The following is a 14,288-nucleotide window of genomic DNA, read 5'->3' as shown; positions in this document are numbered from 1 at the left end:
ATGTTCTCCTTGAGAAGCTGGTATTTCCCATCTATCACTGCCACCATTTTTAAATGGATGTCAGATAAGCTTCTCTAATTCTTGTAGCAGAGCTTCCCAGGGCACTGGTGAGCAGTGTAGACATCACAAAAACTGTCAGGTGCTGCTCCTGGTTCTCCTCTCAATGTAGCACAGGCAGTATCATGAAGAACAAACATTTTTGGAAGTAATACTCCCACATTCACTTCAATAACATGCTCTACTGTGAGAGTAAAGCTGCAGCCTCACACTAGGCTTGAGGCATGAGGTTTAGCAGAGGTTGTCACCTGAGCACATCCAACAAACAGAAATCACAAGTGCTGAGCTCTGCCATCAGCCACGGGATCCCTGCCCTGCTCACAGAGTCATTCTGAGACTTCCTCACACAAAAGAATTGGTTTGCATTTCCTGTTCAGTTATACCACTGCCACAGAATCACAGCATCACAGCGTGCTGTGGCTTGGAAGGGACCTTAAAGATCATCCAGTTCCACCCCCTGCCATGGGCAGGGACACCTCCCACTAGCCCAGGTTACTCCAAGCCCCGTCCAACCTGACCTTGGACACTTCCAGGAATGAGGCAGGCACAGCTTCTCTGGGCAACCTGGGCCAGGGCCTCCCCACCCTCACAGGGAAGGATTTCTTCCCAATATCCACCTAACCCTGCCCTCTGGCAGTTTGAACCCATTCCCCCTTGTCCTGGCACTCCAAGGCCTTGCAATGAGCCTCTCTCCATGTTTCTTGCAGGCTCCCTTCAGGTCCTGGAAGGTCACAATTAAGTCACCCCGAAGCTTTTCTTCTCCAGGCTGAACAATCTCAATTTTCTCAGCCTTTCCTCATAGGAAAGCTCTTAGGAGTCATTCTTGAAAATACAACAATATAATAGTCAAACAATGCTCCTGAATGGATCATCTCCAGCTCCAGCCCCACCTGTTCTCAGCTGATACCTGTGCATTGTCCACACTGTGCTTCCTTCCCAGTCTAATCCTCACCACAAAAGCCATCAAGGCAGCAGCAGTCAATACCTTCTAATCTTCATCATTCCCTTCTTCTGAAAAAGTTTCCCCCACCACACGAGTTAGAGAAGTCAAAAGAGGCAGCTTATCCAGGCAATATAAACCAACCCCCACGGCAGGCTTTGGTCCCAGTCTTTTTGTAGACTCAGTTTTGCAACCTCTTAATTCCCCAGGACAGCACAACTCTCGGCCTCACCTACAACAGCTCTCACTGGACGGTGCAAAGGCCTCCCTGAAGCTGCTTCTCCCAGCAGGCACTTGGGAAAAAAAGCCTGTTCCAGAAGGCTGAGAGCTCGTTCCCTTGGCCAATTAGTCACACTTCCTCCTGCAATCAGACTCACACTTCCTGCCAGCACCGACTGAACCCTCCAAGAATCACTCTGCCATGAACATTAATGGCAACAGTGATTTGAGCTGGGCTGTTCTCAGCAGCTACATGCAAAGTGTGTGCCTTGTTCTTGCTTTAAACCAAGAAAATTTGGTGCCTGATTAAAGTCAGTTTTCCTTCATCATACATAGGTTGCTCTGGAAAAATAAACTAAAAAGAAAGAGGCATTTGCTCATCCTTAGATGCAAACAGCTCTTTTGATGCCTCATTTGCTTCGAATTCAGGAAGTCAGTTATATAAAGGTGTGGTGAAAGAGCAAATCAGAGAGCAGCACTTGACATATAACACTGAAATATGGGCCACAAGGGAGGAAAAGGCTCCCAGAACCTGCACTGGAATACCTGTTTATAAACACTATTTGAAGGATTATGTGAATCAAATGCTGCCCACTGGCCACATCAAGATAACCATGCTCAAGTGGAGCTGGGAAGGAAAAAAAAAAAGAAAAAAAAAAATCAACTCTTCCAGTAGAGACATCTAAACCAAAACAAAGTGCTGGTCACAGACAGTATTTAGAGTAAAGCTAAACAAGGCTCTCACTATTCCTGCTTACTAAGGTTCCCTTATCTCCAAGTTGCCCAAGGTATCACTGGGGTACTGATGAACACCCAGCTGCCCTTATCCCACCACAGTGATGTGCAGGAATACAACCTTTTTCCAAGAGGGAAACTGAGGCACGACACCCTTTTTACCCTGCATTTCTTCAGCTTTGTGGTTTTCGGGCTGCTTTATCCAGCTCTTGAGATAACCCCCATCAGCAGGAGGAATCTACTGTGTTTATTCACACCACTCATCCCTAGGCAGGGACTCTCACCAAAAGCCTCAAAGTTCTGATGGGAGACTTTGACAGCATCTCTGCTCTGGTGTTACACCACAACCAACTCAGCAGCCCAAGGAGTAACAGTTCCACCTTGCCCAGGGAGCAAACTAAGGAGCTACTTGCTCCTTCCAGTGAATTAACAGCCAAATCCCAGAATTCCTCATGTGCCACTTCTGCTCTCAAGAGCCTTCAGACACGAAGCTCTGCTTTTTAGAGGTCTTCACACTGTGAAATTAAGACTTTGTGCAAACATTACGGGAACAGAGAGAGCTCTGTACTTGAGGAGATGGAACAACTGCCCTGCTGGGATGATCCCTTTGGGATGCTCAACCAACATACTCAAGGAAATGATGAAAGATGAGCAGGGAAGCTTGCTCAGGCGACCTTGCAATTCACAACTTATTTCAAATAAGGAGGTGAAATTCCCATTACTGAGGGATAACAAGGCCAGAAAGGTGCTTAACTACCCTTCTATTGAAAAGGGGCATCCAACAACATGCCAGTATATTCCTACAGTAGGGATATTCAACTGTAATGCCTACACATCTCCAAACAACACCACAGAAGTCAAAAGAACCTGAGGAGATGAACAGCTCATCCATTCAGGCAAAACAAGCTGGAATAATCCTCTTATTTGGGGCAAAAATGCTGAACGAGAAAGTTCCCTCATGGACTGTCCACCTGATGTAACACACAGCAGAACTCTGTTGAAAGAGCTATTTAAAATAGACTGTCCAGGTCTTCTTGAACAGGAGATGGAAAAACCAGGCTGTGTTAGTGTTGTGCTAGTTGCTGCTACTGCTTAGGAAAGTTTTTTCATTTATGACTGCACTGATCTGCTAATATTAAAGCTAAATCAAACCAGATATCACAACTGATGGGAACTACTTTTCTTTAAGGGTTGGAGCATCAAAATGATCTCAAGGAGGAAAAGCAGCAAGTTACAGGGAGGGGAACAGAAGAACAGGGAGTATCTCACCTTCTTGTCTCTGGTCCTTACTTCCCCATAGAAATCTAGGGCTTCTTGAGCCTTTAAAAACTTGCCTCGATGCAACAAATATGCACAAATCATTACACCAGTTCGTCCCTTTCCAGCTTTACAGTGGATTGCTGCAACATGATTGTCATCTTCACTCAGCCACTGGTCAAGGTCTTCACAAAAAGGTTTGATGAGCTCCAGCTGTGGTGGGTTATGGTCTTCAAAAGGGTACTGTGCAACTGCAAGGAGAAGGAGGAATTCATCAGAATGTCAAAGGGGAATGCAGCGAGCTCAGACAGAGCAACTCTGTGACAAACATGTAAAAATTAACTTATTAAGTAACCCCCCCCCATTTACATATAGGTATCTATTTTTTATTCTAATATTAGTCAGTATATTATAAGCACTGCAGACATTTCTCTAGTAATCCATAAGAATCCTGCTCCATGAAGCAACTATTTCACACCTCTATTGAAATGAGAGGCACAGGCTCTGCAACAGGAATCTTCTAGAATTTCAGAGCGTGCTGGCACAAAGAATAGCCTTGTGGAAACCCATTACTCCAGCAATAATTAAACTACCTGCTGAGAGAGAATAGGGCCAGACCTCAGTCACTGGGCAGGCAGCAGGAATTTTGCTGAAAAATAACTGAGCACGGTCGGGTCTGCATTGGGAACAAACTCTCAAAGGTGCTTTGAAACAAAAACCTGCCATTTCCATATTTAAAAAAAATAATGGTAATCAAGAGAGAAAGCCCATATAAAACACTGGCAATACTTGTGGGGTTTGCAGTCCTCCTTTCTCACATGGGTGTATTCACACACACACACACACACTTTGTTCCATCTGGAGATGGAAAGAATTTCACGTCGGAAACGAAAGGAAACGAGAGAGAGCAAAAAATAAGCAGAGAGAAGCACCCAGACTTTGACCACTTCAGATCACATGACAGACAATGTCAGGCTGACCAGCAGAATTCCAAGGGATGTTTTAGTTTCACCAGGAGAAGGCACTTGATGAAGTGCACCCCAATTCTCCATCTGCCTTGGGATCTTATAAACACAACTCTGGTTCGCTGAAAAAATTCTCAGCTAGGAACACCATTTCCTTTTCTGGGCTAAAAATGAATACATTCCATTTTTTGGCAAGGGTCTGCATTTGTTTCGTAAGCCCTACTCTCTGGTCACACACACAAGGCTCCTTTTGATGAATCCCCAAGGACTTAAAAGAGCAGAAGTGAGGGATGAAGTTATGGAACTGCTAAATGACTGCAGCACAAGGCTGAAGCCTTTTGCAAGGATCTACAAGGACAGTTTATTCACTTCTCCCACAAGACCAAATAGGGAAGCCCAACAAAGTGAACAATCTTTGCTAAAGAAACAACGAAGGTTCACCAACATGAACACACAACTAATAAATTCTCCCACATGGAAGATCCAAAGACTCCCCAAAGGATCATTTTATGTGAACTCAGAGATGCCATTTTTTGCAGATGTAAGTGAAAGCAGGAATTTACTTAGAAATCCCTAAGAAAAGAAGCTGCAAAAATGCTGCAAATTTGTCCAGCCAGCTCTGAGTCTCCTGTAATTACAGCCAGCAAGGTTCCCACGGAAAGGGGAGTAAAACAGTCCTGAAAGAACAGTCTGAAAAATCCCAAGAAGTCACAGCATGCTGAAGGTGCTCTCCAAGGTCTGGGATCAAAGGCAAACCTCGTGGCAATTTCTTCAGAGATGGAATGAGCTGAAGATGAAATGGGTGCCCTGTGATGTTGTGGGGGGATTAAGAGGAAGGAAACATTCACCAGCCTTGAGCTGGTCCTTGAGAAGGTGCAGGTCCTCGGTGGATTTTGATTCCTGACACTGGAGCACGAGCCTGATCACTCTCTCCAATCCCACAGCATATAAAGGAGTGGGGGAAAAAAAAAGGAAAGTCTGTGGCAAAGCAGAAGGTAATTTCCAGCACAGAAGTACTCTGGGAACTGCAAAACCCGGGACAGAAAGCAAATTCCCAAAGAAGATGAAGAGCTTTTTAGGGTTTAATTTGATGCAAGAGCATCCAAGGTGAATAATGAACCACTCTGGTGTTTCATGCTAAATGTACAAGTAAGAAGTTCCCTCTGCAATTAATTCACTTCAGGGGATTTCAAAGTAGAGCTGTTGTTCCTCTGCTAAGGGAAGTCCTGAGTCACCAGTTTGGTTATCTAAGGTTAACTAATTCAGGGATGAAAAGAAAAAAAATGCTACATGTGCAGAGGAGCTGTGAAAGGTGCTGTCACAAACAACACTTTGGGCTGGGATTGACAGTGCAGGGATCTGACACCTCCCTATCAAAAAGCATAAATTAAAGCAAACATATGTTCTGGCCATATTAGAACCATGTCCTTTTCATTTACGCCTTTTCTCTCCTCACCCAAAGCACTGCTCAAGCACATCTTAAAATACTTTTTTTTTTCCTGGCTTTTATATATGGAGTGAGGTTTCAGGACATGTCATTCAGCACGGTGGGAGCAAATCAGAAGTGATGATGGCTTCAACATGACAATTTTGGTCCTTCTATATTCACACGTTAAAGCAGCCAATTATATTTTGGTCACATTCTAAACCCCTCTTTTATAACTAGAAGGATGGTTTGAAATAATAATAATTAAAAAACAAATAAAAAAAGAAGCTGAGCTCTTGCTATGATGTAGGATTAGCCCACGCTGCCAAAATTTGGTCATCTCCTACAATTGTGCAGACAAAAGAACTCCTCACCCACCCAGGCAGCTCTGCTACTGTGGCCAGAGAGTTCCTCTGCCCAAAGAATGAAGGTAAATCTGTATTTATTCATTACCTGGGGAGTTAATACTGACACAACAGGCATATCAATATCCATTCACCAAAGACCTGGTCAAAAGGCCCTCCTGAAAGTTTCCCTGCTGGTTTTAGTAGCTCTGCAAAGTGTCTCAAACCCAGTTCATCTCTAAGAGGCACCACACGGGAATTAATTTTTTTTTTTAAGCACCTGAAGGTTATGTCAGATCTTCAAAAAGCTGCTTTATACGAACTGTGACAGTGGCTTAAGTGTTCTCCATTTTTACTCTTCCTAAGAACCAGACTCCTCCAGAGCTTCACGTGTAAATTGTACAATAAGTTTGCTTGCTGAACTGAACTGAAACTTCTCTATAACCCCTCCTGCAAAGATTTTTGCAGCAGTACATTTCTTATTAGGTCCTGATCTTTAACTGTCAGGAACATTTTTTGAAAGCCCCAAGAACACAGCAAGTTTTTCCAATGACTCAAAGCAATCTGACATCATTCCTGGTGCCCAGATCTCCTACATGACTCTTCATCAGCTCCTCCTTTAGCCCTTCATTCACTGAAGTTTAAAGAGGACACATATCAAACAGTGAAAACATACCTCTGCAGTTAAATTTGGCGGTGTCATAATGTCTTTCAGCACATCTGAAAAAGAAAAACAGACAAGAGTTCAAGTCTCTGAGGCACTCCCAACATCTGTCACACCTTGGAACACACAGCTGGGAAAATCCTGTGCGCCCATCACCTTTAGGATTTAAAACTATAGCTAGAGGTTACACACAGAAAAACTGCTTTGCTGCAGATATAGAAAACTGCTCACTAAAATATCAAGTTATTTTACTGAAAGGTAAAACTTACCCTCTGCTAACTGTAGTCCATTGGTATGTTTAACCAACGTGACACAATTCACGTAAGTAATGCAATATATAATTACTTTTTAACCTGTGGTATTAACAGCTCCAGCCACTCCAGCAGCTTTATGCTCCCAAACACACGAAGAGCAAACAGCTGTGACCTTCATCCAATTGATCCTGAACTCAAAACACATATCAAGATGCCCCTAAAACAACAGAGGAGTGATGGGGATCACGAGGCCATTTCAGGACCACCACAGACAACTGGAAGCTCCACCAAATGTTCTCACAGAGACCACACTTGGCATTGCTTCTTGAATTTAAGTGAACTTAAAATGCCAGTCAGCCAGTTTCTCCCCCCCAGACAGAGGAAAATGGCACATTTCTGAAGACTTGGGAGTTGCATCAGTGCCTCTCACCACTCAAAGAGACCCATTGAAGCAAGAGCAGCAACCCACCCTGGGGCTGTCCTGCAGGGTGACAACACCAGGGATCAGACAGAACTCCATCAGCTGGGCTCTAAACCAGCCCAAATGGCACATGCTAAGGGAACAACCAGATCAGATGCTGGGATAAAGGGAGAGAAGGCAAGAGTGGCTGCCCTTGCAATGTTCCTTGGAGCTGCTCTCTGAGGCCAAACAACAGAAGTTCAGTTCAGAAAGGAAAGGAACAATCCTGACTTGAATCCTGCCAAGGCCAGGTTGGACCGGGCTTGGAGCAACCTGGGCTAGTGGAAGGTGTCCCTGTCCATGGCAGGAGGTGGAATGAGGAGAGACTTGAGGTCACTTCCAACCCAAACCATCCTGTAATTCTATGAACCAACAGGACCCCGAGTTGAAACACAACAGCCAGGAGTCATTTCAGCAGATGAAGCACACGTAGATCTTCTGCTCTGACTGTAACCTGTGCTCTTCCCAGGACTGCAATTCCCACACCAGTTTCAGGACTGGGATGAACTCATCTCTCCTCCCCAGGTCTGTTATGACTGCAGCCTTTGGAGCCACATGGAGCTGACTTGACACTTTCAGACACGTAAACTTTTGGGCTCCTACTTGTGACTGTAACTGGAGCCTCACAGAGCTGCTCTGAGCTTTGTCCACGAGACACACACCAGCCAGAGGCAGCTCTGCTGGGGTTACACGTGCTCTCAGTGCTTCCCTCTCAGCATTCCAGAGCCTTCTTGACTCTACCCTCATCTAGGGAGAACTCTGGCAGCTTTTACAGCTCCCACCACATTGCTGACACTTTCCCTGGGTCAGAAGTGACCCGACACAGGTGAAGGTAGGTGGGACTCCCAAAAACATTATCTGCACTCAACCCTTGGAGAAGAAAGGTTGGATGCAGGATGTTCCCCCAGGATGGAGTCACCATTCAGCACCTGCACTTTGGAAGCAGAGCCTGCTAGGAAGCAAAGCAGTTAACACAAAGCATCTTATCCAAGAAGGTTTCCTGCTTCCTTTTAAAGAAACACCCAGTTGAAACGGGTAGGAAGAGATGAAAGTCTTCAAAACACACACAAAAAAATTAATCTGCATACGGGCAGCCTTCAAAATTTGAAGTCTGAGAGAGTATCAAGTCAAATACCATGAGGGATAAGAAATAGTTTTGCTGATACCAAGGCTAGAAGCTGAGCACAAAACACAGCCATGGCCCTCTCTATGCCCTCTTCTGGGAGCTGAACACAACTGAATGCAGAGTTCCAGGCACAGCTGCACCAAAATCCTGTGTATTTGCAGCAGAGATTCCACCAACACACACTTTGGGGGGTGCTGGAGGGGCTTAATACTTCAAAAGCATTTTGGTTTGGTTTTTTTTTAAAACACCTGTAACAGTGAGGTCTCCAGATGAAACCTGAATATTTCTCTGCATTTTGGGGGTAAGGAGTGGGTTGGCACAGGTCTTATAACCCTCCCTAGGATTAAAGGGAGTTTAAAGCACCAAAGGGCTGCCAGGCACCTTCCTGATCAATCACGATCCCACTGCCAACAGGACTTCAGGCTTCCTCTGCCCCAGAGCAACAAACATGCACATAAAATCCACATTGTTCATCACAGCTCCTTCCTTCAACCATCTGCCTGCAGGAAATACCCTGGAGGAGATGGAGAGGATTCCAGAAGGGGAGGTAACGATCTGGCAGCACTTGAACTGAAAGGGGATGAATATAAATAAAGAAGAATACTGAGAAAGCAAAGGGTTAAAGGAACACAGGAGAGAACCCACACAAACAAGGAGCAAAATGGACCTGCTCAAGCAGCTAAAAAGCCAAGATGTGAGGATGCAGCATAACTGATATAATTTCAGAAAAACCTCTAAATCCTTTTAAATCCAACTTCATAGAACAGCCACCTTAAGGGAACTCAAACCCCGTGACAGTTTGAAATAATTCTGACTATAATCACGTAGCTCCTCTGAACTCCCACCTCCTTCTTTGAAACACAGACAATAGGTGATTATTTACAGCTCCATCTGAAGAGATGAAGTTCTCTGGAAGACCTGATGGATGCAATTCCTTCCCATCTCCTGACCAAACACTGCAACAAGTCACCTGATGGCACTTTATGTGTATAAACCTTGCCTGCAAAAGGATCCAAGAGATAATCTGGCCTCTCCACACGTGGATGCACAGTTTAAAAGCTCCACCTTCCAAGTAAATCACTTAAATCTTCATTTGCAACTGATCCACGCCTTGGGGAAGAAAAAACCCCCTCACACTTTAACAGGATGTTTTACCCTCCAAAAGTTTTCATCTGAGGGTGAGTAATTTTAGGAAGCTTTATTTGTTTTCAAGGTCAGCAAGAGGGAAATCCATTTTTACACGAAGAACTTGCAAACAAAAGCCTTTGGCACACCTGGACAAGTCCTTTTCACAGCTGAAAACACACGGCCCGGCAACGTAAATGTCAAATGCATTTGTCTCATCACAGCTCTTCTCACTTACAAACTTTAAAGCTGTTCCTGTGTAGGGCTGGGGGACTGGGTTTTGCCCTTTTTCACTTTTTTTTTTTTTTAAGTAAAATGAGGTTGCTGGCAGACCAAGTGGAAACTTTTCAGGCACCACCTCCCCGAGGAGCGACTTGCTAAGATGCACATCAGGCTTACTAAAATCCTACTTTCTGACCAAGCCTGGCTTACACACAGCAACCTCCTCCCAGAAATTGTATCCATTTATTCACAGGATAACATTCTGGAGGGCTTCTAAGCTGAAAAATACAATTTTGCTCCTAAACTGTATGAAAGATAGCCACTGACTATATTTTATGTCCATATATTTTCTGTGCCATCCTACCCTCCAGAAAACTTCAAAAACAGAATACAGTTTCTCAGTTTCTACTGTCACTTCTCCCCAATATCAGGAAACAGAGCTGCTTGATGCATAATCCTTCAGCTAACTTAGAGGCAGATTTAAATCCTCGTTTTTAAATTCTTATTTTTAATGACTGACAGATTACAGTGTCATGCATTGCCTGGATTTCCAGACTGCAGTAATTTTTTCCATTAATTGCAGATATTTGGAAACATATTCATTAAAAAAATAAAACTAAAACTGTAGCACTTCAGAGAATCAATCTTCAACTCAGATTTCTAGGAAAAAGATGAGGGGTAGGAAAACCACGACCTACTTTTCAACGGCAGCTGACATCACCAAATCATTTATACAAATGAAATTAGCCTAAGCTAACATATAAATTTGATCAGGGAACAGCAACAATAACAGCTTTCTGCATAACTAAATTTTCAGAGGAAAAACATTGCACTTGGAGAAGTGAGAAACCATCACCCATCGCTCCAACAGCTTTTTTAAAGTAACAAATAGGGACAGACAAGAGGAGTGAGGAAGGAAACAGAGCCACAGTACCAATGTAGTTGGATCAAAAAAAAAACAACCAACCCAAAACCAGAGAAAAAAAACCCCAGGAAAATATTCATTTGGCAATTGGACATTAATACACGAACAGAAAGCCTGCTGTGAATTAGTTTTCACTTTTTAATCACATGGTACAAGCTCCAGATGGGCTGGGTGCCAAGTCATTTAAAAGCGTTCAAGTAATGTGAATACACCCCAGCATTTCATTTAACCTCGCTCAGCTCCTCTAAATGAAGTACCAGTGCTCTCAATCAGCCTTAATTGTTTTAAGAAATGTGCAAAACATCCCCGGCTCCGCTTCGGGACAGCAACAAGAAGCCATTTGCACTCCCCCCCCCCAAAAGCTATTTTTAGAAGTCATTATTTTGGGAAAATGCATCTCTAAGAGCATACTTACAGATTGTATATCTTGTAATGGTTTTTATGCTTTGAATCCAAAAACCTTAAATAGGAAGGAAAGAAAAAACAAAACATGTATTAATATACATTGCAATAATGTTGACCTTAATTTGCAGCATCCTCAAAGCACCACCCAGCATGTGCAGCTCTGCATTCCCTGCAGTGCCCCAAAGCCTCACTCACCCAAATAATCCAGCAACATGGATAAAATGATTACTGCAACTCAGAAAACCAAGATCTGGCCTGCAATCGAAATATTTACTGTATGGACTGGTTTTCTAACCCCTGAAATAGCTGCAGATCGTTGTGTTAAGCTGAGGAAGGGTTGGTTATTTTGAAAAGCAGAAAGCACTGATCACACCAGGGATCTGTAAACACTTCCCATTTCATCATCTATGCAAAAATATTTTTAGTGCCACGACGAAAAAGAGCAGTTAAAGTAACTTTTGTGTTTGAACTGCAGCCTGAGCCATTCCTTTTAATCCCCTTTTAAATGGCCATTATTTGCCACCAAAGTCTGTCCCCGGTGATATTGTGGGTTCTGAAAGGAAGGAGGGAGATCACTTTTTCACACTCCTTTCATTTCCAAGCTCACTTTGGACCAAAAAAAAAAAACAAAAAACCAAAAAACCAAAAAAACCCAACTTCCCATACAAGCCTCGGCAAGCCAAACTGCAAACATGATTCATCAAAATTGCCGTGATTATATATGTGTCACCTGGCAATGTGCAAGAAGGAATAACATACAAATGTTTACACTTAACATCATCAACAGTGTGTATCTGCACATCAGCCAGGAGGAATTTAATTAGCCATGACAGAACATGCTGTTCGAATTGAAAAGAAACACTAGCTGCTAAAATCCTGGAAAGCTCAAGCAAAAACAAGCTCTGGTTATCAGTCATAATATTCCAGAAGAACCCAGGAGAAGTCCGTGGTTAAAGCCGGGCGTTAAAGCAGGAACAGATGTGAGGGCTCCTCGCGCCGCGGCGAGGGGCAGATTCCGATTTCACCGGGAAACATATCCCAGGACTCCTGCTGGTTCCCCCCGGCAGACTTGGAGAGCCCGAGGGAGATGGTGGACACGGAGAGCTGTTCTCGGGAGATACTCCTGCTTGTTTCACACACACCCCAGAGCGAGGAGAGCTGACTCTGCTTCTGCCAGTAATATCCGCAGGGAGGAGGAGAAGTCGCTTTTCTAAGGACAAAATTCCATCCAAAACCTCTCCAAGTGACACTGCCAGCGGTCCAGGTCGTACTTCTCATGCAGTATTAGCCTGGAATTTGTCAGGATAGTCAGAAAAAGCCCACTAGTGGATCCTGGCTCGATGCCAATTGCTCCGGGGCTCAAGAACGTTGAATTTCTCATAAAAAGCTCTTGGAAAAATAATTCCACAATAAAAAATGACTGGAGCAGATGAGGAGTGCAACGTGGAAAACGCTGCATGATCACATTTTATTCTTGTTTAAAAATAGGAGGCAACAAACATATCACTACTTCAGCATCCAGTTCCTTACAGCCACTTAATTTACATCTCTCCCTATCTTAATTTGGTTGATGATGCTTTTAGGTGATCACTGCTCCTTTTGATCAGTGTTTATGGACAGCTTAATAATTAGATAGGCATTCTCTTTCAAAAGTCTATTTTACACATACCTACGTACTCAATAAAATGTATTTCCCTTCATCCAGAAGCAACTGAAATCAATGCTGGGAATAAAAGAGAGCCTTCAAAGACTGCTGCCTATTGTTATTTATTTGGATTATTCCCATGTCAGATATTAGGAGGAAATTCTTCCTTGTGAGAGTGGTGAGGCCCTGGCATGAGTTGTCCAGAGAGGTTTTTTTGGACTCTCCATCCCTGGCAGTGTCCAAGGCCAGGTTGGACGGGGTTTGGAGCAACCTGGGCTAGTGGGAGGTGTCCCTGCCCATGGCAGGGGGTTGGAACAAGATGAGCTTTCAGGTCCCTTCCCAGCCAAACCATTCTAGGATTTATTTTAAATGCAGCCTTTGCCCCTACCCCACAATTCCCAAAGATGGAGCCCCTCAGGGAACAGATGTTTCACTCAGCAGATGCAAAGCCCCCACCAGCTTCACGAAAACGTGGCTCTGACTGCTGGCAGTGAAAGCTGGCTACAGAGGCTGAGTTTTATGGGTTGGGAAGGACCTTAAGACCACCCAGTTCCACCCCCCTGCCATGGGCAGGGACACCTCCCACTAGCCCAGGTTGCTCCAAGCTCTGCCCAACCTGGCCTTGGACACTTCCAGGGATGGGGAGCCCACAACCTCTCTGGGAAAACTTTTCTTGTGTGCAACCATATGATTATAGAACACAACTCCACACCTCTGTTAACACTCCCAGCAGAGACACACACACACACACACACACACACACACACACACACACACACACACTGCATGAGTATTTCCAGCTTGCTACTGGACCTCCCTGACACGACCAGCTCTGGATAAGTGACAACACCTCCCTGTTGCCTCAGAGAACACAGTGGCTTCTGCAAGCCTGGCCAGGTCTGGTCTCTGATGTTCCCAGTGCTGTCTGTGGATGGGGAGCTTTGTCACGACAGCTGGACATGCAAAACCAAGCCCCTGAGCCCAGCTCACTGCAGCTGTGCAGGGAAGCCACTGCCTCAGGACCACTGCTGCCCAGGTGAGGGCTCCGACTCCTCCAAGTGTGGGAACTGAGGAGCTCAACTCGCTCTCAACTCAGCTCTTGGTTAACCTGGATGCAAACAGTCACCTGTGAAACCAAGCAGAGCTAATTCTGCCTGTCCATGATTATTGAAGTATAGAATGGTTTGATTTGGAAGAGACTTTAAAGATCATCCAGTTCCACCCCCTGCAGGGCAGGACACCTTCCACTATCCAAGGTTGCTCCAAGCCCCATCCAACCTGGCCTTGGACACTTCCAGGGATCCAGGGGCAGCCACAGTTTCTCTGGGCAACCTGTGCCAGGGCCTCACCACCCTCCTAGGAAAGAATTCTTTCCTAACATCCCATCTTAACCCTTCCCATCAGCACCCAACCTGGAGAGTGCAGTGTGAGAGGCTGCATTAAAAACTAAATATTGGGAGAAGCTGCCAAAAGTCTGTGTGTTTGGGATCCTAGGCTGTGGTTTTTTGAAGCCATGTGT

The 14,288-nt window shown here is 44.6% G+C and overlaps 1 protein-coding gene and 2 long non-coding RNA genes across 3 annotated transcripts in view; all 3 read right to left on the bottom strand.

The window, feature by feature from the left end:
* The window catches only part of LOC127476635 (uncharacterized), a 94,690-nt gene that overhangs the window by 60,486 nt on the left and 19,916 nt on the right, over positions 1–14,288 (bottom strand). The gene's annotated exons all lie outside the window — the stretch shown is intronic.
* PTEN (phosphatase and tensin homolog) overlaps positions 1–14,288 on the bottom strand; it is a 44,373-nt gene that overhangs the window by 13,324 nt on the left and 16,761 nt on the right. Inside the window, exons 3-5 of the mRNA XM_051799734.1 lie at positions 11,135–11,179; positions 6,620–6,663; positions 3,221–3,459 (exon numbers count right to left, since the gene is read on the bottom strand). Of these exons, the coding sequence (XP_051655694.1) occupies positions 3,221–3,459; positions 6,620–6,663; positions 11,135–11,179 (328 nt within the window). The remainder of the gene's footprint in view (positions 1–3,220; positions 3,460–6,619; positions 6,664–11,134; positions 11,180–14,288) is intronic.
* On the bottom strand, positions 11,394–14,147 carry LOC127476642 (uncharacterized). The gene is made up of 2 exons (XR_007906696.1): positions 13,527–14,147; positions 11,394–13,492 (listed from the first exon to the last, which is right to left on the bottom strand). It is a non-coding gene; the product is annotated as an uncharacterized LOC127476642 (long non-coding RNA).

This window comes from Manacus candei, unplaced genomic scaffold, assembly GCF_025592945.1.
Source record: "Manacus candei isolate 608988 ecotype Guabito, Panama unplaced genomic scaffold, ASM2559294v1 h1tg000050l, whole genome shotgun sequence".
In the NCBI taxonomy this organism is placed as follows: domain Eukaryota; kingdom Metazoa; phylum Chordata; class Aves; order Passeriformes; family Pipridae; genus Manacus; species Manacus candei.
The sequence above is the reverse complement of the archived record's forward strand: the minus strand, read 5'-3'. Positions and strand labels throughout refer to the sequence as shown.